The sequence below is a fragment of the Dioszegia hungarica genome, assembly GCF_025882075.1.
Source record: "Dioszegia hungarica strain PDD-24b-2 chromosome Unknown MKK02contig_6, whole genome shotgun sequence".
Taxonomy (NCBI): domain Eukaryota; kingdom Fungi; phylum Basidiomycota; class Tremellomycetes; order Tremellales; family Bulleribasidiaceae; genus Dioszegia; species Dioszegia hungarica.
In genome coordinates, this window is record NW_026515768.1 from 1,858,873 (window position 1) to 1,884,583 (window position 25,711).

Sequence of the window (25,711 nt, forward strand, 5' to 3'; positions counted from 1 at the left end):
CGACCTCCTCCATCCCCTCCTTCCGCCCAAGCCACAGACGCTGCCGGAGGACATGCGCGAGCGTGGAAGGCAGAAGGCGATCTTGCGCTCGCAAGGTCGAAATCGCTCTGGCTGCCGCTGCCGGTCGCTCGGGCCTTTTGGGTCAGCTTGGGTGATCCCGGACAGTCGACTCGGACTTACGTGGGCAACAGCGCCTCTTTCTTCCCGAAGCCTTCTTCCAGCCCCTCAATATCTTCTCCGCCCTTCTGGAACACCGCCAAAGCCTCGTGTGCCGCTTCTTGCTTCTCCAACAAATCACCTTGGATGACCCTCCCTTCGACTGCATCTGGGCCGTCAGACTAATCTCGTCAGCTCATCTCCGCTCAGAGCACTTGAGAGGCTTGAACAGGAAGATGTAGCCCACGTTGACAAATAGGGCCTGAGCGGCCTCCATCCTCCCCGCCGACGTCTCATACTTCCTCATCCTCCCCTCTAGCTCCCCAATCCGAGCTTCCGCTCGGGCGACAAGTAACGGCGATTTTACAATCCCCGCTAGTGTCTTGGCATGCTCGAGGAAGTACTCGATATCGCGCGCGACCCCGCGGAGCGCATACGCCGAAGCGAGGTCAAACGTCGCTCCCAGCAATGCCTGTCATATCAGCTGTCGGCTCCCGCCTATCAACTCGACACGGAAGAATTTGCTCACCTCGGTAGCGTGCCATTGTATGCCGGACAACACCCTATTGTCCAAGACAGCGACGATGGGCTGTACAGGCTGTATTGAGTCTTTCGCAGGCTGGTTCGCCCCCATACCTCCGGTATGACCATTGGACTTGGCCGCTGGCCGAGAAGTCGATGGAGCAGAGAATGGATCGTCGTCAATCTTGGCTTCTCTGGGCGGGGCCGAGGCGGACTCGGGACCAAGCTTGGCGATGAACTCGACGTAGCGCTCGTATAAGCGATACGCGGAGGCCAGGTGCGAAACGACCAGTGCAGACTTGCCCTGAGATATCAGCTATGCTCCTTGCGTCCAAGTCAGGCCCGCAAGCTGACCTCTGCGGATAGAACCGCAGCGAAGGCTATCCGGGCAAGAGCGGCCCGCTCGTACTTCCCCGCGCGGTCCATGATGGCCATCATCGCCCGAGTTGATGTCTTCGCGGGCGTCAAGCCCAAATGAAGCGCATACGCATCTTCGTATTCTTTCCGCCTGAAACTGTCAGCTACAACTTCCCAGCCAAGAGGAAGCCACTACCAACTCACGCCTCCTCCACCCTTCCCATCTGCGCCAGAACGCCCGCCCACCTCAAGCCCCACTCAGCCCTTCTTTCCTCTGTAACTCCGTCCATCCCCCGCTTCGCCTGCCCAAAGACCGCACTCGCTCGACCCCACTTGCCCAGCCGGGCATACTCCGTCCCCAATCGCGCAGAGAGGGTCGTGTATTCCCCAACCATATCGTCCCTGGAGCGCATGAGTGCGCGTGCGAGCTTGAGCGCTTCGATCTTTTGGAGGGGAAGCGCGAGTAGGCCAAGCAGGGAGATGAGTGACGAGAGGAGCGAGAGGAGCCGGGGCAGGTCGGCGAATTCCACAATCGCCGTCGGGCTTGGAGGAATTGTATGGGCAGGTAGGGACCGAGGTGAATTCTCGGAGGCTTTGCGCGTACTGGTGATAGTGGTGCGCTTGGGCGTCTTGTCCATCGAGGCAGAGACGGTCCGGGTCCGAGAGGTGGTCGTGCGCGGGGCGGGAGTGGTACTCGCTCGACCGAGAGGCTGCTTGGTCCGAGTAGTCTTCGGTTGGATGACGGGCGGGACGGATGGCGCAGCGGTCTTTGTGGCAGTAGCAGTAGGCGGCAGGATGATCTGTCGTAGCTCGTGCATGGCCTGCGCGGCCGCGGTGGAGACCTCAGAGACCGAGTTTGTACCTTGGCGGTAGGCGAATAGCGCGCGGAGGAGGAGCGATGTAGCTCGATACTCCGGCACACTGGAGCGAAGACCTTCATCTTGACCCAGATCCTGAGAGGTCAGCTCTATTCCCTTCCTAAACCCCGGACTTAGGACTTACCTTAAGACCACTCAGTCGGTCCAATTCCAGCAACACCCCAGGCGCCTGCTCCGCTCTTGTCTCAGTCTGCAGCATCGTCCCGAGCACTCGACACAAAAACCTACAATCAGCCCACGCCTTGCCCCTTGCCTTTCTCACTTTCAAGCAAGTCTCACCTTGTTCTTCTCACAGGAACCGCATCCGCCTCATACGCGCCCATCACCCAATCCGCCACCTTCATCGCCCCCTGTACCACCTCGGGCAAATACAGCCCCTTCTCCAGCCCCTCAAACAGCTTCTCCATCATAAGCGCCTTGGCCATCTGACTGTCCACATCCGAGATCCCGGGTCCGGATGAGGTACTGAGCAGGAGGTCGACGTATACTGGGCTGCGTCCGGGATCGTTCAGTAGAGGGAAGGCGATCCGATGGAGGAGACCTTCGAGATCGGGGAGCGAGTCCCAGAGCTTGCGGTACTGTAGAGTCTTGGAGGCGCCGACGAGCTTGAGGAGCACCGAGGCGGGGACGGTCGAAAGTGCCGCCGCGTTTGCTTCGAATACCGTCTGAACATGTCAGACGCTAACCCTCTTGACCCATTGCCGGAAGTCAAGCTGAACTTACCTGTTGATCCTGCAACTTTCCAGCAATATGCCCAAGCATCTCCCATCTCCCACTCAGGACCTTCTCCACCTCTCCAACCCTACTCTTATCTCTCTCCACACCCTCCACTCCTTCCATATAATGCAGCAACTCCGTCACCCGATCGACCGACATTCGGAGGTAAGGCATCGCGTCCGCATATTTGTCGGCCTTCTTCAGTTCGCCTGCGCGCGCATAGGCTCGGGCGGAGCAGCATCGCACCCAATCGACGTGCACGTCGGCGGGGATTAGCGGTCGGCAGAGGAGGGTCAGACGGTGGATACGGTGGAGGTAGGCCAGGGGGGATTGCGGGTCTGAGGGGGAAGGAAGGGAGAGGTCGAAGAGCGTCAAGAGGGTGTCTATGGCGCCGCAGGATAGACGGCGGACATTGTCGGCTTCGCCGGAAAGGTCCTGCAAAGTCAGCTTGGGCCGCGTCCGCTGGAACCAGGTCAACTCACAATCGGAGTGATCTGGACAAAGTCCTCCGCAAGGTCAACATATCCAACCAGCCAGGCATGCAGGGCCGCCTCCAAACCACCCGTTTTGTCCGCTGCGCCCTTGGAACACGTATTCAGTAGCTGCCCACACCGCCGTCGTGTCTGCTCGAGCACCCGGACGGCCTTATGGAACGCCGTTTTGGCACTGGCGGTATCGGCCAAACTGCATAGCGCATCGGCGAATCCGTCCAGTGATGAGCTGTCCAGAGCGGATTGAGCGGCGGCGAGCGCGATATCGTCCTCCGGGGCGGCTGAGGATGAGCTTGTACCAGGAGTGTGGCCTGGCCCGTCGACTTACATGCGAATTTATCCAGCACGACCCCAAGCGAAGCCATCTCCCCACAATGCCGCGTAACATCCAGCTCTGCATCTGAGACACGGATGACCGCTCTCCTACTCGACCCAGACCGGGAAGGGACAGGTCGGGCGGGAGGAACGAGTGGTGTGCTCGATCGCGGCGTGGACGGGCCAGGCTGATCGTCGGTTTGGAACGCCGGATGCGAGGTGATGGTCGTGGAACCCGTCATACGGGCGAGAGCATCATCAATCATGGCTGAGTCACCAATCTATACCATGTCAGTTTCTCTCATCTACCATATCGAGGCATTGTACTCACCTTCCTCCCGAGGCTGATCCAGAGATCCATCAATCCCATCCACGCCTTTCCAGCGAACCAGCCACCTCTAGCCTCGTTCCGCGCATCCACCATACCCTCCACCCAGCCCACTACATCCTGCAGCACAGCCGCTACTTCCCGTGTCTCGCCTCCCCACTCTTTCAGCCACGAAACAAGCTTCCCATGGATGCTCGCCCATAGCTCGCCTGGTGCTTCGGCCTTCGCGTCGCTCGATGAAGTTGTGGGGGACAGTAAAAGCGAGCGGGCGATATATGAAACGCGAATGATGGTGGACCAGTCGGAAGATGAGGTGGAGATGCTAGATGCGAGCCGGATGAACAGGTTCAAGAGGGGTGAGGTAGTGGATCGAGGCAGATTGATAGCTAGATCTAGGGGATGGAGCATGTTCGATGTATTCGGATGAGGTGCGGGACTCGTCATGTGCTGCGATATCCGCTGGATGGTCAGCTGAGGCCTGTTGACGTTCAAGACGGGGACTTACAGCCTTGTACCTCGCTTTGACAGCGACGACGGCGATCCAGGCACTCATAGTCGCCTGGAAAAGCACAGTCCGGATAGGTTCATCCAGTGTGCGGTCTTGCGGAAGGGGAGGCATCTGCAGAAGTGCGAGCCATTCGGCCGGGAGACCATTTACAGGCCCAGCCTGACCCTGGGTTGATGATTCGACGTGGTCCGGGGCGTAGAGCCGTATTAGGCGTTCGCGAGAGCCCGTAAGAATGTTCAATGCTGTATCGTACTGGGAATAAGCCTCGGACGGGCAGTACGTGATCGATCCGACTCACCATCATCACACCCAAACATCGCTGCACGAGCCCTACCGATGCCCTTTCCACCTCTGTACCCCGCCGGCCTAGCTGCCCGCGGTCATGAATCTCCCGCAAGGCCCTGATACCCATCTCAGAATCCTCCACCAGGTCGGCTACCTTCTCTTCTGTCCAGCTGCCTGCATCCCCCTCGACTGGCCGTCCAGCGCGGTAGCCCGCTCGCGTAGCCAAAGCGAGGCCGTTCTGTGCTGCGCTGACATGTGACATGGCTGCGTGTGCACGCTGCGAAGGTGAGAGGGTGGTGTCGCTTGCCCATGGAGGCGAGGGTCGACTTCGACGAGCGCGCTTGGGTGCAGTAGATGAGGGTGAGCGGGGCCGAGCGGTTGTGGAAGGTCGTGCGGAGGTGGTCCCGCCGAGTCGGGACGGTCCGGCTTGAGCGGAGACCTGTGCGCGACGAGGTGGCGCATCATCGGTAGCTGGAATTGGCTTGGTCCTAGAGGCCGTAGGTACTGTTGACGAGGGTCGAGCGGCCTCGCGTGTCCCGCTCGGTCCCGCGCGGAGGTTGGCCGAGGATGACGCCTTGGTTACGGTCTTGACCACCCGGACTGGTGGTCCAGCAGCTTTTGCGGAGGCCTTCTTTGATGATTCAGCCGCCGCTGTTGGGTTCGCAGACCTCCTAGATGGACCGGCAGTTTTGGTCTGCGATATCTGCAATACCCGCTCGAGCTCGTCCGCCAGGCCCGCATCGTCCGCGACTGCCGCAGCTGTTGCTTTCCTAGATGTAGTACCCGCTGGGGTCCTCGTGCGAGTCCGAGAGCTCGCCGCTGCTGTAGCCGCTGAAGTCGGAGCAACCGCTACGCTTCCCCTCTCTCTAGTGGATGGCATGGTATGTGTTGAGTGTAGTGTGTGGAGAAGCGGAAAGTCAAAATAGGCAGTCGCGTCGAGGGGCACGTTGTAACCCCTGATAATCAACATGACGTGGCATTCTAAGGCTGGATTGCCTCCACCTTTAGCTTGCGCTGTTGTTGGCGCAACTGAGATTTTGCTCACTGAACAATACGTTCAACTTACATCCTCATACAAACTATCAGCCTCAGCGATGGTCAGTACAGCTCGCTGGAAGAGCCGTAGCGTGCTCATGACGAACACTAGCTGACTTGATCAGATCATCCCCGTTCGCTGCTTCTCGTGTGGTAAAGTCATTGGGAACCTCTGGGAGGCATGGCTTGAATTACTGGCGTCAGGGGTGGATGAGGGGTGAGCTCACTGCTCAATCTACAGATGGCAAGAGTATGAGCTGACGCTATCTCAGAGATGCGCTCGACACACTTCAATTGTGAGCTACGGCATTCGCAGTCAGGTCGAGCCTGATGCGGACCAAGTGCGCCTAAGCTGACCGCTGCCAGAAAACGATACTGCTGTCGGAGAATGATTTTGACACACGGTAAGCTGCCTCTTCCTGGAGATCAGTAATAGTGAGCAGCAGCTGATACTGCAGTCGACCTGATAGAAAAGCTTCTGATGTACAACCGTTCGTCCCCTTCTACCTGCTCACTCCCCACGCGAGTACTGATCATTAGCACACGAGCGGAGTCAAGCGCCCAACTAGTCCCCCTATCTCGCCCTCGTCTCGCCTCGCCTCGCTTCGCGCCTCATTCCGGTCAACTGTTTGTACCCACTATATGTATATGCATCTCCCACAACCCTAAAGACCTAATGATATCTCCGTATCCCCCCTTCTCCACCGGCACACCATACCCCTCCATCTTCCGCCACCGCCCACGCTTCAACACCTACCGCCTCCCACCCCGCCATTTCTTCCTTGACGCCCACTTCTATCCCCTCGGCCGTCATTCTGACCCCTAACCGACAAGGCAGCCCTGCCGCTGTGCCCACCAACAGATCCCCCTCTGACGTCCACGCTAACGAGTAGACGGCCGCCTCGTTTCGCCGGACCATTGCCTCCCTCCCCACTTCCACCTTGTCCGCCGCCAGACTGACTTCCCGGAGATGTATCACTCCCGTCGTATACCCCACAGCGACCAAACCCCTCCCTCGGTCCCACGCGGCAGAAACCAGTTTGCCCTCCGCCCCTTTTGGACTCTTCAGCTCTCCGAGCTCTTCCCCGCTTATCCGCAAGACCTGCACACTCCCGTCCGCCTTGAAGACCAAAACCACCTCGCCCGTTTCGTCCAGTAGTATCTCCTCCACCGGCACCCTCCCCTCCATGGTCCACTTCCGGACCTCTTTCGCCTCTCCGACGGTCCAGAGACGGACCGTACCGTCCCTCGAACCAGAGAGGATCTGTTTTCCGACCCCGATGATGGTGGTGCAGGTGATGCCGCGCGTATGGCCTCGGAGCGTACGGGGATTGGAAGTGTCGAGGCCCCAGATTCGGAGAGAGAGGTCTGATGAGGCGGATAAGATGACCTAGATGTCAGCGATAGTCTCAGCTTCAGACTACCGGTTACAGTGTCTCCAGTGAAGGAATGAAAGCAGATACGTACCTCGCCAGAGGGGAAGAACTTCACATCCAACGCATCCCCCACATGCCCCTTAAACACCTTGATCCCCTCTTTTCCCTCCTGCATCCCCGCGGGGAGAATGCACAAGAACCCATCCGGTCCAGCTACCGCGAGCAAGTTCTTACGGGCCGAGTACGCCAGAGCATTGATATGGAGGGGCGGCTACTAGATCAGCTATAGCTACGCCGCCAAGGCGTAAGGCGAGAAGTAACGAGAGCGACGTACTGTCGTAGATTTAGGTCGGGGGTACGGGGGATGTATAACTTGTCTTGGAAATTTGACTGTCGTGGGGCCGATAGACAGCGCTGGGAACGATACTGGGAAGTCGCCCTGTCCCGTCAATCTTCTGGTCTCAATCCGAAGTCAGGGGACAGTGAACCTACGCCTGGAATCCGTTCCACCTCGACCCCGTTCTTCGGGGTCAACGAGACGCCCCTGCTTCCGCTGGCTTCACCCGCCCCAGGCTCAAGGGTGACCTTGCCGTGTACTGAAGTAGAGCCGGCTCTGTACTGCTTTGATCAGCTCTTCTGTTCAGGGGAAGAAGCGGATGCCCCAGTGGGCATATCAAGCGTTCAAGTGAACTGGTCAATCAACTTACGCCTGAGATCCAGATATCCTCCTTCGCTACGACGCCTTGAGTGATGTCGTCAAATACAGTCATGGCATCGTGCTACATCGTCAGCCCCTGCTTCGATAGTCAGTTCACGAGGGTTGACATCGGTCGTGAATGAGGAATCTAGCAGAAGTGGAAGGTGGAGCAAGGCAGCTCGAGTCTCGCTGCACAAGACCTACCTGGACATCGATATACGGCAAAGCCAGTATAGTTGCTTGCTGAGCGGCCGTCATATTTGCTGTCACCGGGGGACTGAGGGGCTGTTACAGCGTCGCTTATACTGGGCTGATCCAAAGTGATGGAAGACGAAAGATAGAGGACGCGTGTCTACTCTAAGTTTGCTTTTGGTGGAGGACCTCCACCTCCACTAGCACTGTCCACCTGCACAAGTTCCGGGGCCATCAGCCAACGCGTACGGCGTGGCTGTCAAGCTGTCTCACGGGAGGCCTCCGAGCCGTAAGCTTGTCATGCAGGTCGGAATGCCACCACCCCTTTGGAGCCTGAATGAGAGTCATTGCTCAAAGATGCATTGACATGAGGCATGATATATCATCAAGTAGATCGTCCGTCTCCTCGCCTGTTCCGCCTTTTGGTCCCCCAGCCAACCCTACTCCATTGCCCACCCTGTACCATTTCCAATCCAGCCTTGACCCATCTTGCATTATCGTGTATAAGCGTCGTAGGTGCCTTCTCCATCACTTAGAATAAACAAACACTACTCCATCAGCTCTTTATCTTCTACTCCTGCACACATTCCCTAAATCCGACAGAAGGGAATAGAGCAGAGCCGAAGAGGCAAACTCACAAATTACTAGGGAAATCCGTCCGTCCCGGTAATCTTCTCGCCTCATCCAACAATTCCCCAGACCACCACCCATCATCCGGCGTAGACGTCACCGCGATGATATCGCCCGCTTGAAAATCGAATTCGACGGCTGAGAGCGCTTGGTAGTCGTACAGCGCCTTCACGTCTGGGTGATATCAGCTTGTTTCTTTTCCTCAACCCAGGACCCCTCCGGCTTGGTACGATAGGGAAAGAGAAGAAGAAAACGTACAAAACAATACAGGTAATCCAGTCGTACTCCACTGCCCCGTTGGCGCCGCATTGACAGGCGCCACCCCGGGCTGAGGACTCGGACTCCGCTGCATCCGGCTTTGCTGCTGCTGCTGCTGTTGAGGCGGCTGCATCTGCTGCTGTAGCGGCTGCTGTTGTTGTTGCTGCTGAGGAGCACGCTGGCCATATGCTGCCGCGGGCGATGTGGGCTGATACCCCCCATACTGCTGCTGCTGCTGAGGCGGCGGCTGTTGCTGGTGCAAGGGCGGCTGATACCCTCCATGCATCCCTTGCGGCTGTGGGGACGGCGAGCGATACTGCGAGTGGTGCGACTGTTGGTGCTGCATGACCGGAGGAGGTGCGGGCGAGGCGGACCGACCATACTGCTGTTGCTGAGGCGGGGGCTGGTGCATTCCGGGAGTAGGACCGGGCGCAGGGGACGCTGCGCGGTGAAACGGGTTCTGGGGCCCGCCGTACTGCCCTCCGCCTCCGTAAGACGGCTGGTGCTGCATCGCCGGCGCAGGAGCGGGCGCGGGCGCGGCCGGTCCGGGTCCGGGCATGTATGAGTTCGAGTACCCACTCGGCGGGGCCGCAGCATTCTGGTACCCACCCTGCTGGGATTGAGGTTGCTGCTGGTATCCCGACTGCCCGCTGTGACCTCCTTGGCTGTAAGATCCAATACCAGACGTCGGCCGACCGAATTGGGCGGGCGCAGCAGATTGGTAGCTCTGCTGCTGGTGGAGCTGAGGCGGCTGTTGACCGTACGCGCTCGTGGGGCGCTGAGACGAGACGGGTGGTGGGCCGGTCGGCGACTTGAGCCCGAGACCGACAGAAGCAGGACCAGCGGGCGAGGGAGCGCCATACGACTGCTGCTGCTGCTGTTGCGGCTGCTGCGGATGCGAGTCCGACCTTGGGGGTAGGTATCCCCCGAATCCGGCGCCGACGCCTTGTCCGCCAGCCTGGGGCGGCGCAAATCCCTGCTGTTGCTGATACTGCCTCCGGTACGCCTCGGCCATACTGTCCTGTGCGACTCCGCCTGCCGCATCGAGCTTGATGCCCATATTCTGCGGTCCCAGGTTCCCCGTTCCCATCCCGCCCGGTCCTTGCCCTTGCCCCTGCCCTGGTCCGGAGATATTAGGACTTGGACCAGGCGAGGCAAAGTGTGGCGGGTGAGGGCTAGGCGATCTACCACCTGCGCCAATACCCGAGAACCCTTCTCTAGGCGTCGGGCTAGCGGGCGGTCCAGGCGCAATTGGGGCGTGGAATGATCCAGCGCCCGAGACATGCGACGTCACGCTTCCAGCGCGAGACCTTGAGCGTTCCCGCTCGCGCTCGCCGGGGAAGGCTTGGTGGTACTGGCTGAGTACCCCGTCCGCTACGTGCGTAGCGGGCTGGGAGGGGGCTTGCATCATGGCGGACGAAGGACCTCGACCGCCATTTCCGCTCGGCGCGGGGGAGGCGGACCGGCTAGAAGGGTGTGCGCCGACGATATCTTGTCCGGCGTTGTTGTACGATACGGAGCCGCGTTTGTTGGATTGGCGCTGGAAGTCGTCCATTGATCGAGCGAGGGCGGCGGCTGTGTGGCCAGCAGGAGGGGGCGAGAGCGCGCCGGACGGTGGGGTTTGGTAAGACATTCGATTGCCGTTGGAGGGGCCGGTACCAGGTGCCGGAGACTGCGTACGTCCCACCGCAGATCCATTCCGAGACGCAGCGCCAACAGACGAGTACATGCTCTCCGGCCGGCGGTGGGATGCACCTCTCCGAATGGAACCAGAAGGCGGCTGCGTCCGGAGGTCCGCTAGCGCTTTGGCCATCGGATCTTCCTCATCGACCTGAGCATTCGGAGCGGGCGATGGAGGACCCTGGCGAGATGGCACCCGGGGCTCAGGCATAGTCATGTTCGTAGCGGGTGCCGGAGGACCCATGGACGAGTACCGCTTCGGTAGGGCTTCGGTGGTAGGCGGGGAGGTAGGGGTCTGGGCGGATGCGGATGCCATACCGGGGAGTGCGACGCCGCCGAATGGCGCTTTGGGCTTGTCATTCCCGCTTGGCGGTGGCGGAGCGCTGCCGTTCGGGCCATCGTGAAGGCTGAAGCCGTTACTCTGGGGCTTCTCCACCTCGCTCGGTGTAGGCTCGGATCGCACGTCCGGAACATACTGCGACAGTGCCGCCAGAGGGGTCTTGTTGGTCTCGCGCTGGAAGTTGGCGATGTGGGAGGAGGAATGGGGTGGGTATTCGCCAGCAGAGTAGTTGATGAATCTTGGTGGGTCTAGAAGTCAGCTTGTGCCTCGCCAAGGAGCTTGGACCCGCTAGCTTACCCGGGATCTGATCGCCTGTGCCCCAGCCACGCACAAAAGCGACCATATCACCCTGCGGCTCGAACAGCTCCAGCTTCTCCCTGACCCGCTCGCATGACTGCCCGTCAGCTGGCGATGCAGAATAGTTGACCTGTAAGCTTACACTATCATCCTCGACACAGACTTGGCTGACGGCATTCGCAAAAGCCCAAATGATATCCTTGGTCATCGCCAGCCGATCCTCCTCGAGATCTTGAACAACCTACGCCCGATCAGCTGAATTCTCGGCGTACAAGACCGTCAAGCTCACATCGCAGAACGCCTTCCACTCGTGCTCCCATTTCCCCTGCGTGCCCTCCAACACCCTCACAAATTGTCTAAAGTCCTGCTCGCTCTGGCCGATCGACTGACGGATCTTCTCCAGCTTTTGCTGCAGCTTATCGGCCTCTTTACCCTGCGTAAGGGCCTGATTGGCGGTGTACGAATTCAGCTTGAGGCAGTCGGATTCGTACTTCTCTCGGGCCTAAGTATCAGCTCTTGGCTCCTCATGCCACCGTTTGGGTTCGAGTGAGCTGACCTTGCTAACGTGCCCTTCTTGCAACCCCTTATTCCTCCAAGCCTTCTCAATACCCGCCTGCTGTCCCTTCTTGAACCCCACCAAACGCGCCGCAAGCTCTGCCGTTGGATGCTCCACGTTCGTCCGGATCTCTGCTGCTAGGGATTGGTGATATGTCGCTTGTTGGGCGGTTTCGACGAGGCAATTCTGGAGAGCAGCGGCGAGGTCGCCGATTTCGTCTTTGCCCATGGCGGCTTTGGAGAGCTTTTGGAGTCGGCGGGCGTAGTCTTCTTCGATGGCGGATCTGCGGGTTAGGATAGGAACGAAGAGGTGGCAACAGGAAAGAGTCGAAGGGAAAAATGATAGACAAGGATATAACCAGGGCGAAGAAAGGATGGAGCCAGCGAGCCCGCGGAGCATTTGCCCCTTTCTCCATGCACCATTCCTTCTCCGCCATATCCTCCCCTCTTCCCCCTCCCCACTCATCATCCCTGTATATCTTTCCTTTCCCTTCCCCTCGCCCACATATGACTCACCTCTCCTTCCAGAACGCCTTCAACTCCTCCAGTGTCCTCCCCGCCCCTCTCAATCTCGCCATGACCACCTCATACCCCCTATCTCCCTGTCCCCAGAACGCATTACAAAAGTCCATCCTTGGATCCTGCATTTCCTCCTCCCCCATCGGTCCTCCACCGTTACTCCCATCATTGTAAAAGCGGGAAAGGGAGGTGGACGATTGAGTCCGCTTCGGCGCGGATTGCGCCTGAGCTTGGGCCATATCGGCGGAACGTCGGGGGCTCTTCCGGATGGTCGCTCAGCTTCGATATGAGCGGCGTGGCGTGTATATCTTGGATGAGCCCTGCGCTGAGCTGTATATGTGTGGTCGTGAGTGGTCGTTATTATAGCTTGAGGTAGCTGCGAGAGATAGGGAGATTAGAGTTCTTTCCTTGTTGTGACACCGCCACAGCCAAAGCGAAGCGCGTCACTTCTAAAAGGGGGGGACCATACAAGACGCTAGCTCCGTCGGAAGCCCCGGTTAAGCCCGGCTAAATACCTTCCCCACTCAACTCAGCTCTCAATTTCGAGGTATGGACACTTCCCCACTCTCATATCCTCCACCAGATACCCAGCAGAGAAGAGGCGTGCAGTACGCAGGGTATAGGTTGTGTTACAGAAGGAAGCGAACCTATCAGCCGCGAATCGAAGCAGCTGGACCAGTCATGCCGCTTCTCTTCCCCAATCTTCGGATCTCACAGGTCTTTGGCGGTATGTTCCCGGATCCAGCTCATTGCCTCAGTGCATAGCTGATCTCGCAGCCAATACGGATGTCGGAAAGACGCTCTTGACTACCGCTCTCGTTCGATCTTCGGTTGCGCGGTATGCTCAGTCTTCGTCTGATGAGGCCGGACCGTCGAAGCGAGTCTTCTATCTCAAGCCGGTTAGCACTGGACAGGACGACGAGTCGGACGTGAGGTACGTTGATCAGCTCCACTACGCGTGGACAAGCTGAATCGTCAGCTACGTCGAGAGGAACACCGGGAGATATGGCTCGAGCGTCTCGACGAGGAACCTGTTTCAATATCGAGAACCGATGTCGCCTCACTTAGCTGCTCAACTCGCGCCGGATCTTGTAAGCTAAACTCTCCTGGTTTGGAATGACGAGCTAACAGGACTTCGGTAGCCCTTTCCAAAGAGCAATGATGAATTAATACGAGGGGTCGAGACATATACCCGGGAATGCCTGGCCGAGCTCAAAGGGTCTCGCGGGGCTCTCTACGTCGAGACTGCAGGAGGCGCGTAGCCGACTTATCAAGCTGATGCCCAGGTGTCCACTCCCCCGCACTCCATCCACCACATACACAATCCACCTCGCTCCTCCCTCTCCGTCTCCCTTCCATCCTCATCGCCTCCCCACATCTCGGCGGCATATCCACCACTCTCGCATCATACGAATCCCTTCATCTACGGGGATACCACATCTCGGCCGTCTTGTGCCTCGATCACCCATACTATCGGAATCACGAGTTCTTGGCCGATTATTTCGGGGAGCGGGGGATTAAGTTCTGGGATGTCCCTCCACCGCCAGAAAAGGAGGGGACGGTACGAGAGGACCGGGCGCGATTGGGGGAGTGGTATGATCGGATACAGGCGCCAGGGGAGGGAGCGGCGGAGGTTGCCGAGTGGCTAGATCGGGAGCATCAGGAGAGAATAGGGAGGCTGGAGGGGATGCCAGAGAGGACGCTGAAGAGTGTTTGGTGGCCTTTTACGCAGCATGGCTTGGTGAGTCAGCCGGCTGCCGGTCGCCCCGGAGTGCCTTGGACTGACATTCAGGTGAATAAGAAGGAAGACGTGATGGTTATTGACTCGGCGCACGGAGACAACTTCGACGCGTACTACACCAAACCGCCAGTAAAGGCGAGTTCTTCATTGGTCGAGACCGATGCCGCATCGACGGAAAGTCTTCTCAAGCCCTACTTTGACGGCTCTGCCAGCTGGTTCACGTACGTCTTTTCCTAGCCACTCCGACCATACTGACAAGCAGCCAATCGCACGGGCACGCCAATACCGACCTTACTCTAGCCGCCGCGCATGCTGCTGGGCGGTACGGACATGTTCTCTTTCCTTCGGGCACCCACGAGCCCGCTCTGAACCTCGCCGAGAAGCTGAAAGAGACAGTGGGGAAGGGATGGGCCGAGCGCGTATTCTATTCGGACAACGGGAGTACAGGGACAGAGGTGGCGCTCAAGATGGCGCTGAGGGCTGCGGGGAGACGATATGGCTGGGACGGGGAACGCGGGGGTGAAGTCGGTGTTATCGGTTTGAGAGGGGGATATCATGGCGATACTGTGAGTCTCCAGATGCTCATCAGGGGCTGACGTCCAGATTGGATCAATGGACGCTACGGAGGCATCAGCATTCAATAAAGCTGTCGACTGGTATAAAGGCCGCGGACACTGGTTCTCGCCTCCAATCGTCCAATTCATCAATGGGACCCCCACGATATCGACAACCGGACCCGATCACTGGCCCGCTCCCCCTTCCTCCGGCTTCACCCCCGCGCCGGATGGATGGCAAACGACATTCAAGTCCATTCAGGCTGTGTATGATCTGGGATCACGCACAGCCTCCCCCTTGGCGGACTACTACCGGTCGTACATTCGTTCCAGCTTTGAGGGCCTGGTGAAGGAAGGGAGGAAGTTTGGTGCGGTCATGATGGAACCGACGTGTCTTGGGGCAGGCGGGATGTTATTTGTCGACCCGCTGTTCCAGGCTTGCTTGATTGAGGTGGTAAGGAGCAGTGGGGATTTGTTTGGGGGCGCGGAGCACAAGGGGAGAGGGTATGAGGGAGAGATGTCTGCATTGGATGGACGGGATCCGGGGGAATGGCAAGGGCTCCCAATCATCTACGATGAGGGTAAGTATCGATACTGAACAAAAGCTGATAACAGTCTTCTCCGGTCTTCATCGGTTCGGCTACAACTCGGCATCCTCCGTTCTATCCCACACACCCGATATCTCCGTCTACGCCAAAATCCTGACGGGCGGCCTTCTCCCCCTATCCGCCACCCTCGCCTCCACCTCCATCTTCTCCGCATTCCTCTCGGAGCACAAGGTCGACGCGCTCCTGCACGGCCATTCGTACACTGCCAATCCGGTCGGATGTGCGGTCGCGCTCAAAGCGGTGGAGATTGTGGAGGCGCACGAGCGGGCCGGTGGTTGGGTCGAAGAGAAGAAGGGGTGGGGTGTGGGACTAGAAGGAGAAGAAGGGAGGTGGAGTTTTTGGGGAGAAGATTGGGTGGGAAGGGTCAGTAAGCGGGAGGGAGTGAGGGGAGTCATGGCTATGGGGACGGTGTGCGCTATCGAGCTGGAAGATGGGCAGGGCGGTGAGTGCTTCCCGTGCTCGAGAGTAGAGGGAGCTGACGTATAGGTTACGAGTCACACCGGGCTTTGTCGTTCCTTACTGCCCTGCGGAGGACGATCATAACATCCCCGGACGAAGCGTTTGCGCCATTCCAGATCCACTCGAGACCCCTCGGAAATGTGGTCTATATCATCACCAGCCTGTTTACACAGCCGGAGGTCATGCGTGCGATGGAGCGGACGATCGAGGAGGAGCTCGGGCGAGCATGACCACAACAATGCGCAACAACACTTACGAGGGATGTCCTTTGACAAGATCATTTGTATGCATTTACGTACCGAAGATTCATCTTGCGTCTCATACTATACAACATATGCATGTCGATCACTTCATCCGCCTGATGACCTCGTCGACTTCTCTTTGAGCTATGCCATTTGGTGCACTTCTTCTCAGCTGTCTGTGAGGCCGTCAGCTTCTCCAGGGCTGATCAAGGAGCAAAACGGGGAAGCTCACTCTAACTTGGCCTTGTCTTTTCTCTCCCCCGCCGCTTCCGCTGCTGTCCCCCAGTCTCCACATAGGACATACAAGTCCGCCCTGATTTTCGGATCACACCGAGGAACAAAGCTGGCCGCCTGGGCAGGTTGTGGCGGACTGAGGGCAAGCAGATGTGTCTTTTTGTCAGCTCAATCTCCATATCCACCCGCCCCGACGAAGGCCTGCAATACTCACAACAAAAGGCTCATACCCTATAGGGCTCTTTTTGGACTTGGCAAACGCTTCCAACCCGTCCCAATCTTTATTCCCCGCCAAAGCCTTCAGCTTGACCCACCACCACCGTTTATCCGGGACCTTGAAGTCATTTCTGACTTTCTCGGCGCGCTTGGAAAAGCCCTCGGTGAGGAGGCGGGAGATGAATTGGTCGACTGACAAACCGGCGAACTTGTATTTATGGTCGAGCTCGCGTTCTTGAGCAAGTTGGAACGAGAGCAGTCGGTGCGCGTCTTCAACCATCTGACGGTCAGCGGCGGGTTGACTCATTGCAAAAGCGACGACTTACCTTGGCCTCAAACAATCGTTCCTTGTCCTCTCCAAACGCTTTCGAGGCAGCTTGCAACTTGCCTACTCGCTCTTCTGGCTCGACAGCCTCCCCAGCCTCCTGCATCTCCAAACACGCAGTCTCGGTCCGCCGATCGTCTTGATAGTAGAAATCACGGAGGAGTCGGCGATCCCCCTCTTTTGCGTAGACCTGGAGGAGGTTGATGGCGGGTGTGAGTTGGGGGTTGGACGAGTCGTCAAGGATCGCAAAGAAGTCGCCGGGCGATTTGGACGAGTGCAGGTGGAGCAGAACGTGATAGACTACTTGCGTCAGCAAACGGAAAAGGGGAGGGCTGGATTAGGGGCATACCTAGATCGGTATCGCCTGAATCTATCGCTTTGACCAAAGCGACCTTCTCTTCCTTCATCTGTAAGAGAAGCGGGACCTGCTCCGCCGCTCTCCTCTCGTGGTCTAGCAGCTACTTTATCAGCTCGTGGCCCTCCTGCACATATTAGGCCTCGCGATAGCTCACCATAGTCGCCAATCTGACCCTGCCCGCCTCCCAAGCCTTCTTCGCAATCTCCGCATAGCTCACCCCCCGATCCCCCTCTTTTTCAAACTTGTCCACTATAACCCTACACAACCCCTCATCCTCGCCTATCCCCCGCTCACTCGGATCCACCCCCTTCGAACGCGATATCTTGGCCGCTGCCCAGTGTTTCAGGACCGGGTCGGGCCGGAGTGACAGGTACTGCGATATTCGCAATGCGAGGAGGTGGAGATTTCGAGAGAGGAGATGCGAGATGAGTGTGGAGGGGCCGATAAGGAGGTATTGAGCGTAAGTGAGGGGAATGCCGATTTCGTAGTATCGGATAGCGTTCAGAACTTTGAGGGTTTGAGCCATGTTAATAAAGTCGGAAGGATTGTAGAGGTCCAGGAAGGCTCGGCCGAATTGGGCTGCCTGGATATCAGCTCCACTCTCAGCTGCGACTCACCCTCAGTAGTCTCCGCTGCCAATTTGCATCCCATTCCCGTCCCGCTGCGTCGATACACATGTCGACCGCGGATGCCAGATCTGCGCGTATACTCCTTATCTCATCGGCTTTTGGACTGCGCCGGTCGAAGAGATCCAGCGCGTCGTATAACGTGGCAGCGGGATGGCTGGATCCAGGGGAGAAGACCGCCAGAGAAGAATCTGGGACTTTTTGGATAAAGTCTGACGTGGAAGAGCTTAGAATACGGAGACCGTCTGGTTCGGTCACGAGGTGGACTGAGGGGGGATAATCGTACCTGCAGTCAGCTCGGATCGCGGACGTCGCTCACCTTAGGCAATCCCCTGATGGACCGACGACGACGACTTTGCTTCCCCAGGACAAGACCACCGCGTTGTCGCCACACCATCCCGCTCCGTCCGGTATGCCACCGACCTCATCCCCATCCATGACGTCCGCCAGGCTCACATCTGAGAGATTCCGCCCAAAGTCGGCCGAAACGACCCATAATGACCCCGAGCCCGTCAATAGGGCAAGAAAGCGTCCGTTTGGCGAAGGGAGGATATGTGAGAAGGGCCCGCGTGAGATCCGCTGGTCTATCCGGTCCAGGGCGTCCAGGGTCACGATGGTGGTTCCGGTAGAAATGAGGATTTCGATATGACCGCTAGAGGACTGGTCGGGTGGGATGATGGCCCATGATGTAGGTGGATCTGTCAGACCTGAAGATCAGTGATATCCTGAGGAGTAACGTACTACTCCCTGCTAGAGGTGTGACCCGCCCGCCCTTCCATCCTGCAACTTCCAAGAACTGCAATCCGCCCGTCAGAACTACGAACCCCTCGTCGTACCCCTTGGCCGAGACCAGCCCCATCTCTGACGCTTCCGAGCCGAGCGTATGTTGAGTATACTGTTGAGGGTTTGAGAGATCGTAGAGCCGGTATGTGCCTTCGTCCGAGACGACAGCGAGGTGGGTCGAGGTGAAGTGCATGAGGATTGGCGGTGTCAAGTCCCACTAAGGGCATGAGCTACCGGTGTATTCGCTGAAATGGAGAGAATGACCTAGCTCACCGTCAACGAGCTGAGCAGGGCCCCTGCTGCAGTGTAGATATGTATCTTGGGCTTCCCAGGCGTGTGCTTCCCGAGCAGCATGACCTTCCGCTCGTCCCGAATCATAGCTATACGCTTCAGCTCGGCGCCAAACCGGAGGTGGGTTGCTTCAGCTAACCTATAGGTCCACCGTTTCTTGCAGCCGCAATGAGATAGTCCGAGAGGTCCGGGATGGACCAGGCCATCTGATATACCTCTTCCTTGCGGTAGAAGACATTCTGGATGGTATCCCATCTGGCTGTTCAGCTAAGGAGTGAAGGCCCCGATGAGAACGTACGACAATGTGGGAGACGGGAGGATGGTCATACTGCCAGTGAGAGGCTAGGGAAGCTGCGCAAGACGGGAAGATAAGGTGAAGGTCGTCCATGTCGCCCGAAGGGTGGTGCTCGTCGTCAACACGCCCTTCGTCATCGCCGCATGGAGTTCTCGCCTATCTCCATGTCTCTGCGGGGGCGAGATCCAGCCTTGTGGTGGACCACCTTTGTCGGTGACACACTTCAAGCCTCAAGCTCGAGTCTGCTGCATACATCTAGTCAACTGAGAGAGCCCTCCTAGCGCTGCCCAGCGACTGTGCGAAGAAAGCGTCTTCGCTCAGCTTGACCCCTCCTACTCGATCACCATCACGCGACTCGCCACCCACAGCATGTCCACACCGTTACCTCTAGCAACGCTGTAGCCTCTGCACCTACACCATGGTCGCCTTCCCCTTCCTCTTTAGCTTTCCGTTCGCCCTCCCCAGCTTGCCGTCCATATCGCTCCCAGCAAACATACAGCGGCGGTTCCTGTCATATGTCCTCAAGCGGGCGTTAGGGCGGTTCGTGAAGACCGGAGGGCTGGATGTGGAGAGGATACAGGCGCAGATCAGCGAGGGATGGGTAGAGATACAGGGCTTAGAGGTCGATACCGAGGTGCGCTTCAGCTTAGCTTCAGCTGCTCCGGAAGGCACAGCTGAACCATCAGGCTATCAATGCGCTTCTACCACCGTCACTTCCCTTGACGCTTACAAGCGGCCGACTAGATCATATCTCCGCCAAAGTCCCATTCGCCAATCTATGGTCAGACCCGCTCTCCGTCACTCTGACCGATCTTACACTGGACTTTGAGCTCGGCGGATCCCAAACCCCCTCTCGGCCCTCACCCCGCGGCTCAAGCTCACATCAGCCGAGTCCCGGCTCGCCCCCTATCGACCTCGCACACTCCGTCACATCGGCAGCAGGGGACTTCCTGCATGATGAGCTGGACGCATACGAGGAAGCCGAGCTCGGAAACTCTATCCGCCAGTCCCTGGTTCTCAGCCAGAACGACCCATTTGCGAGCGATGACATCCCCGGCGGCTTCCCATTCGCTTCAAGCGGCGCCGGAGCCACGTCCCCTCTCGCGCCGACCACAGAGAGCAAAACGGCTCTGGCAGGTCTCGTGGAGCGGATCCTGGCGAGACTGCAGGTCAAGGTCCGGAACGTACGGGTCCGGATACGACTCGACGATAAAGACCACGGGGCGACATTCGAGCTTCGGATAGGCGATATACAGTATGCGGACGAGAGCGATGCCGAACCTGCAAAGGTCATGCGCGTCCTCCGCTTCTCATCCGTCTCGGTATATACGGTACCCTCACGGAAGGTGGTACCGACTCGCCCGGTATACGCTTCGTCGGTCCGCTCATCGTCGAGCTCGTCGTCGGACTCGACAAGTGACGGAGGAGGAATGGCCATGTCCCTGGCTGTCGCTGATCTGCGGCAAAGCACCATGTCGTCCATCGCTTCGGGGGCGTCGGTGTACCACAGCGCGCTGGACGAGGGAGGGATTCCGGGGGAGGAAGAGGAGGAAGACAGCAGGGATCATGATCGGTCACCTACACCCACCGCTGCTACTATTGAGCCCGACGTCCTCCTTCTGAGCTTCGGAAGCGAGGGTATCATCATTTCGATGAAGACGACCCCGCCCAAGGCTCGGGAGGAGGCCGCCTCTTCGGCAGATACTGGTCGGCCGGTGCTGCGGAGAGGCTCGACTAGCCAGATCGCAGAGCAACTACCTCTGCTTGAGCTCGACCTGGCCGTCGGGACCATAGCGGCGGTTATCCTGCCTCGCCAGCTCGCCTCACTAGTGGCCGCAGCCCAGAGATTTTCGGGCACATCGAGCACGACATCTGCTACATCGGACCCGGTCCAGCCTCGGATCCAAGCGAAGGTGCGCGTCAAAGGCGTGCATGTCGCAATGATATACGATATGGATCTTGACCAATTGCCCATCCAGGCGGTAGATCAATTCTGGGCCAAGCCTGCCAGTACCTACCTTCCCGTCGGCCACCTCAAACTTCGGACGGAAGGTCTCTCCGCTTCATACTGTACCAAAGGCCATATCCCTACACCTCTTCCTCTATCTCGACGATCCACCAGCTCCACCCTCAATCCTCTCCGTCGCACATCCTCCTCCATCTCTCCATGCCCTCGCCCGCCCAGCGTCGAGATGACCGTTTCGGAGGTCTCAATCTTCGAGTACCTCGCGACGGATTCCGCTTCGGCTGCGGATCCCGGAGATGCTATCCCAGGCGGAGCATACCCCGTCCTTATCTTCGACTCCAATCTTCTCAAGCAATATGACTTGCGTACGCCCGCTTCAACTCGGCCGTCTTCAGGATTGACGCCGCCGCCGCTCTTCCCGGAGTACGAGAACGTCGATTGGCGGAACTCTGGTCTTCAGAAACGGAGCGGAGCAGGAGAGAAGTCATGGAGGGTCCGGGCGGGAGTCCGGGGGGTTCTGAAGGGCGTATCTCCGCCTCCAGTAGGGGATGAGGGGCCGGCGATATCCATCAAGGCGTCTATCTCAAGTTCAACACCTGCATCACGTATGTCCTTTCCCCTTGAGATCTGTCCGGTGCTGACATCTAGCTGCACTTATCCAATTACTTCCCATCCATCTCTTCCTTGATCTGTCACTGCTCGAACGTCTTTTACCCCTCCTCCGCTTCATCGCCCCCGCAATCCGGTCAACACCGCCCGAACGGGATGCCTACGCGGAGATGGCGGCTTCTCGGCGCCAGCCTGCTCCCCCAGCCGCCCGTGGCGGTCAGTACGTCATCGACGATCTGGACGCCCAGGCAGCTTCGGTATCGACTCTGAAAGCTCAACCTCGGTCAAACCTGCTCGAGGTCATATGTCCGCTGTTTCGGATAGACATACGATGTCCCGCCCCTCTCAACCGGAGGGGTACATGGGGAGATGGGGCGCATCTACGGTCCGGAATAGTGACGCTGGATCTACATCGCCTTTCTACGCGTCTGAAGGCGGGCAGTCAGGGCGACTTTACGGTGGAATGGGACAAGATGCTGTTGTTCTTCTGTCGAGTCCCAGGTATGTTTCATAGTCGGCGACTCAGCTGATATCGTAGAGAAACGCGCTCAGGCGTTCCTCGTTGTCGGTCCGCTAGCATCCGACGCCTCCGATCTAGACATGACCCCCCTTCTCCCCTCCGTCACGATCGGTAAAACCACCAGTCCCACCTCGACTTCGCTCGTCACCTGCCGTATCCCCTCCATCCAGGCCAAAGTCCGCCAGACCACCATCGAGGGCCTGCAGTTCTTTGCAGACGACATCACGCACTGGCTAGACGGTGCATTTGGGGATGGGTCGGCGCCTAAACCCCGGGACGACCTAAAGATGATCGGGAGTCGGTTCTTTGGGTCCAAGGGGTCTTCATCTGCCTCTAGCTCGGCGGAGGAGGAGGAGGACGAGGCCGCTTCAGCGACTATCATCCGGGTCAACATCTCCGAGGTGGACATCGCTCTGCACGTGCCTCGGAAGAATCGTGAGGATACTGCCGCTACAGAACGCATCCTCTCGCTGCAGGCGTCAGACGTCGACGTCAAGGTCGAATCCAACACGACCGGAACTACTCTCGCCGTCGCCATCATGGACGCGGAATTCAACGATCGGACGACTCCCTCGGCGCCTATCAGGATACTCGGCCGAACAACACCCTTGACATTGGCGATGCACAACTCGCCGCTTGTCTCCATTCGCTTCTCCTCGTCGTCCGATGCAGCTACCGGGGCGAAGGAAAGTGGGATCAAGGTGGCATTGACGACACTGGCGGTGTTCATCACGAAGGACCTGGCGTGGGTCACCGAGTTGAAGACCTTCGCCAAGACACCAGAGGGGGTGTTTGAGGATATGACACCGGCGGAGGTCACGCGGATAGCGGTACAGCTGTTTGACTTCTCTGTGCATGTTTCGGCGCCGACGAGACCGGGAGCACTGGTGGGCGTGCTGGGATTGCTGGATGTCAAGACCGATATCATTAGCGATGCGGAGGAGAGCCTGCTGGAGCTGAGTCTGGCGGGAGGGCATGTGCTGGCTATCGATGAGACGGCGGCGGCTGGGGCTCTTCCGATGGGACACTCTGCTTCGGTCGAAGCTTGGAAGGTATGTTGCTTCTGGTCTTAGGGACAAAGCTAATAGAGCCAGCGCGCTGGCTATGCATCGATGATCGAGCTGGATCCAGTCGAGCTGCAGCTAGTCCGAGATCTTACAGGGTCGAAAGATGTCATGGTAGGTCTCTTCAGAAGTACGTGCTGACGTCCAGCTGGACGTTCTGAGGAGCCACGTCAGGGTGATGGCGTGTGCGGACTCGCTTGGTACTTTCGCAGCTCTGCTTGGCGATCTGCCTAATCTTGTCCCTTGCAAAGCGTAAGCCAATTTCTCTCAGGCATGCACATGAGGCTGAGTCCGTAGAAAGACGGAAGAAGCACCCACCAGATCTCCGACTGAGCTAGATCAGTCAATCAACGTATTCAGTAAGCCTACTCTACACTGCTTGGACCGCCCTGACCGCCAGGCTCAATCGACGAGGACACATTTCGCCGTCTGCCAGACACCATCTCCGGGATCGATCTTATAGAAGACGACCTCCCTACCAATCTCGACTATCTCGATGCTGCGGCCAGACGGACCAAGCGATCCGGCTCGGACGATACGCTGGAAGGACTACGATCATGGCAGACAGAATCTGATAATAATTTGCTGGATGACCATCTCGCGGCAGAGATCAATGGGGAAACGATCAAGATACTGTTGAAAGGGGGATTTGATATGGCGGAAGAGTACTGGGAGAAGCTACCGACGCTGGTACACGCTTCCTCGGACCAGTGAGTCTCCTACCGATGGATTTGAGCTGATAAGTGCAGGCAAACCATCCCCCTCAAAGTCCGCATCCACGATGTCTCGGCCGAGATCCTCCTTCATGACGGGTACGACTGGTCCCGGACCCGCCGGGCCATCGAAGAGGAGATCAAAGCCGTCCGCCGGCGCCTCGAAAAGATCCGTCAACTCCTCGCCTCCGGCCAAAAAGCCGACGACAGCGTCGAGCGAGCGACCAGCGTCCTCTTCAACTCGATCTATATCGGTCTCGACCAGTCCAAGGAGAATATGGACACGGCGGCGCTTCTCGCTGCGATCGATGACGAGCTCGAGGAGCTGGGAGACGAGACGGCCAGCCAGAGCTCTTGGCAGACCATGCCCGCTGCAGGGAGCGAGCGGCCGTCCGCCAAGAAGACGCGGTTAAAGGGGAAGCGTCTGACCCGGTCGAAGAAGGCTCAGATCGAGGTGGCGTTGATGGGGGTCAAGGCGGAGATCGATGTTCACGGTGCGGACGACGCGACGTCTGGACGGGTGCACATCACGGCAAAGTCGCTCGAGATCCTCGATCATATCAAGACGTCTACGTGGAAGAAGTTCTTAAGTGAGATGAGGGCGGATGCGAGGGGTAATATAAGGGAGACCGGGGCGGATATGCTGAGGGTGGAATTGATGAGCGTTCGCCCATCTTTACCCCATCCAGACGAGGAGCTTCGCCTCAAGGTACGTGGATTGATCAGCAGTTCGCTAACGACAGGCCAAAGTACTACCCCTTCGGCTCCACATCGACCAGGATGCTCTAGACTTTCTGAAACGCTTCTTCAGCTTCGAAATCCCTGCCAGCTCGGCAGCGCCAGAGCAGCCAACGACCGCTCACACCGCTCCCGCGGCAAAGGGAAAAGAGCTCTTCTTCCGTGAGTATCTGGCCTTATATCAAGACACAAGCTGACGTCCAGAACACGTCGAGATCTTTCCCGTGGAGATCAAGCTCGACTACAAACCCAAACGGGTCGACTTTGCGGCTCTTCGAGAGGGAAAGACGATCGAATTGATGAACTTCTTCCACTTTGACGGGGCAGAAATGACGCTTCGTCATATTACCATGTCAGGGGTGAGCTCGCTTTATTTACCTATGTCAGGGTACAGCTGAACCCTAGGTCTCCGGTCTGACCCGCCTATCCACCATGCTCCAAGACATCTGGACTCCCGACGTCAAAGCCAATCAGCTCGCAGATGTCATTTCCGGCGTATCCCCAATCCGCTCCATGGTCAACGTCGGATCGGGCGTCGCAGACCTCATCCTCCTCCCTATCGAGCAATACAAGAAGGACGGCCGAATCGCTCGCGGTGTTCAGAGAGGGACCAACAGCTTTGTGCGGTCAACAGCCATGGAGATGATGAAGCTCGGCGCCAAGCTCGCAACGGGAACCCAGGTCATACTGGAGCGAGCAGAAGGTGTGCTTGGTGGAGGAAGCAAGTTTAGGGACGATGTCATCGGGGAGGTCGGAGCGGACTCTGGGCGTCAGACGGTCGAAAGCGATGATGACGAGGGGGATATGGTGGAGGTCCTGAGTCGGTACGCGAATCAGCCGACGGACGCGCGAGAGGGTGTCCAGGCGGCGTACAAGAGCTTGTCGAGCAACATCACTTCGGCGGCGCAAACGATATTAGCAGTTCCGATGGAGGTGTATGAGCGATCTGGGGAGAATGTGAGTTGTCTACTGTGCTCGTGCGGGAGAAAGGCTGACATGGTAGGGACCGCTCAAAGCCGTCGTTCGGGCTGTACCGATCGCTGTATTGCGTCCGATGATTGGCGCTTCCGAGGCGGTCAGCAAGACTCTTCTGGGTGTCCGCAACAGCTTGGACCCGACGTCACGGGAGGAGCTGGGGGACAAGTACAAGTGATGGATTGAGTAGGGGAGACGCGATATCGACGCGAAACTGTGTTGTACGATCTATCTCATGGACCGACCCGGAGCAGCATA

General features: G+C 58.2%; 6 protein-coding genes across 6 annotated transcripts; 3 read left to right on the forward strand and 3 right to left on the reverse strand.

Annotated features, from left to right (window-relative positions):
* Positions 1-5,714: 5,714 nt before the first annotated feature.
* On the forward strand, positions 5,715-6,082 carry MKK02DRAFT_15493 (DNA-directed RNA polymerases i, ii, and iii 8.3 kda polypeptide; the record flags this gene model as incomplete). The annotated part of the gene is made up of 3 exons (XM_053085559.1): positions 5,715-5,809; positions 5,935-5,996; positions 6,051-6,082. Coding segments are annotated over 3 exons (189 nt in total), but the record flags the coding sequence as incomplete, so codon positions are not given.
* A 183-nt stretch (positions 6,083-6,265) lies between these two features.
* MKK02DRAFT_42894 (WD40-repeat-containing domain protein) lies at positions 6,266-7,923 on the reverse strand (the record flags this gene model as incomplete). Its single annotated transcript, XM_053092197.1, has 6 exons — positions 6,266-6,982; positions 7,060-7,239; positions 7,303-7,407; positions 7,461-7,586; positions 7,676-7,747; positions 7,870-7,923. 6 exons carry the CDS (start codon positions 7,921-7,923, stop codon positions 6,266-6,268), a joined length of 1,254 nt encoding a protein of 417 aa, XP_052948275.1.
* Positions 7,924-8,491: 568 nt separating this feature from the next.
* On the reverse strand, positions 8,492-12,375 carry MKK02DRAFT_22379 (uncharacterized protein; the record flags this gene model as incomplete). The annotated part of the gene is made up of 8 exons (XM_053086555.1): positions 8,492-8,661; positions 8,746-8,860; positions 9,095-11,013; positions 11,063-11,159; positions 11,205-11,303; positions 11,352-11,564; positions 11,619-11,901; positions 12,134-12,375. 8 exons carry the CDS (start codon positions 12,373-12,375, stop codon positions 8,492-8,494), a joined length of 3,138 nt encoding a protein of 1,045 aa, XP_052948276.1.
* A 442-nt stretch (positions 12,376-12,817) lies between these two features.
* On the forward strand, positions 12,818-15,728 carry MKK02DRAFT_36204 (putative Adenosylmethionine-8-amino-7-oxononanoate transaminase; the record flags this gene model as incomplete). Its single annotated transcript, XM_053089371.1, has 10 exons — positions 12,818-12,863; positions 12,914-13,070; positions 13,116-13,227; positions 13,279-13,390; positions 13,423-13,877; positions 13,929-14,098; positions 14,140-14,443; positions 14,481-15,012; positions 15,047-15,481; positions 15,526-15,728. The coding sequence occupies 10 exons, from the start codon at positions 12,818-12,820 to the stop codon at positions 15,726-15,728; spliced, it is 2,526 nt and encodes an 841-aa protein (XP_052948277.1).
* Positions 15,729-15,843: 115 nt separating this feature from the next.
* MKK02DRAFT_42897 (putative vacuole organization and biogenesis-related protein) lies at positions 15,844-18,900 on the reverse strand (the record flags this gene model as incomplete). Its single annotated transcript, XM_053092198.1, has 12 exons — positions 15,844-15,916; positions 15,973-16,130; positions 16,189-16,470; positions 16,517-16,815; positions 16,865-16,973; positions 17,028-17,456; positions 17,491-17,785; positions 17,819-18,206; positions 18,241-18,499; positions 18,556-18,662; positions 18,713-18,828; positions 18,872-18,900. 12 exons carry the CDS (start codon positions 18,898-18,900, stop codon positions 15,844-15,846), a joined length of 2,544 nt encoding a protein of 847 aa, XP_052948278.1.
* Positions 18,901-19,286: 386 nt separating this feature from the next.
* On the forward strand, positions 19,287-25,631 carry MKK02DRAFT_22851 (uncharacterized protein; the record flags this gene model as incomplete). Its single annotated transcript, XM_053086635.1, has 12 exons — positions 19,287-19,490; positions 19,543-21,421; positions 21,483-21,944; positions 21,982-23,015; positions 23,058-23,141; positions 23,176-23,265; positions 23,442-23,737; positions 23,777-24,449; positions 24,484-24,640; positions 24,683-24,837; positions 24,884-25,435; positions 25,482-25,631. The coding sequence occupies 12 exons, from the start codon at positions 19,287-19,289 to the stop codon at positions 25,629-25,631; spliced, it is 5,736 nt and encodes a 1,911-aa protein (XP_052948279.1).
* Between the last annotated feature and the right edge of the window lie 80 nt (positions 25,632-25,711).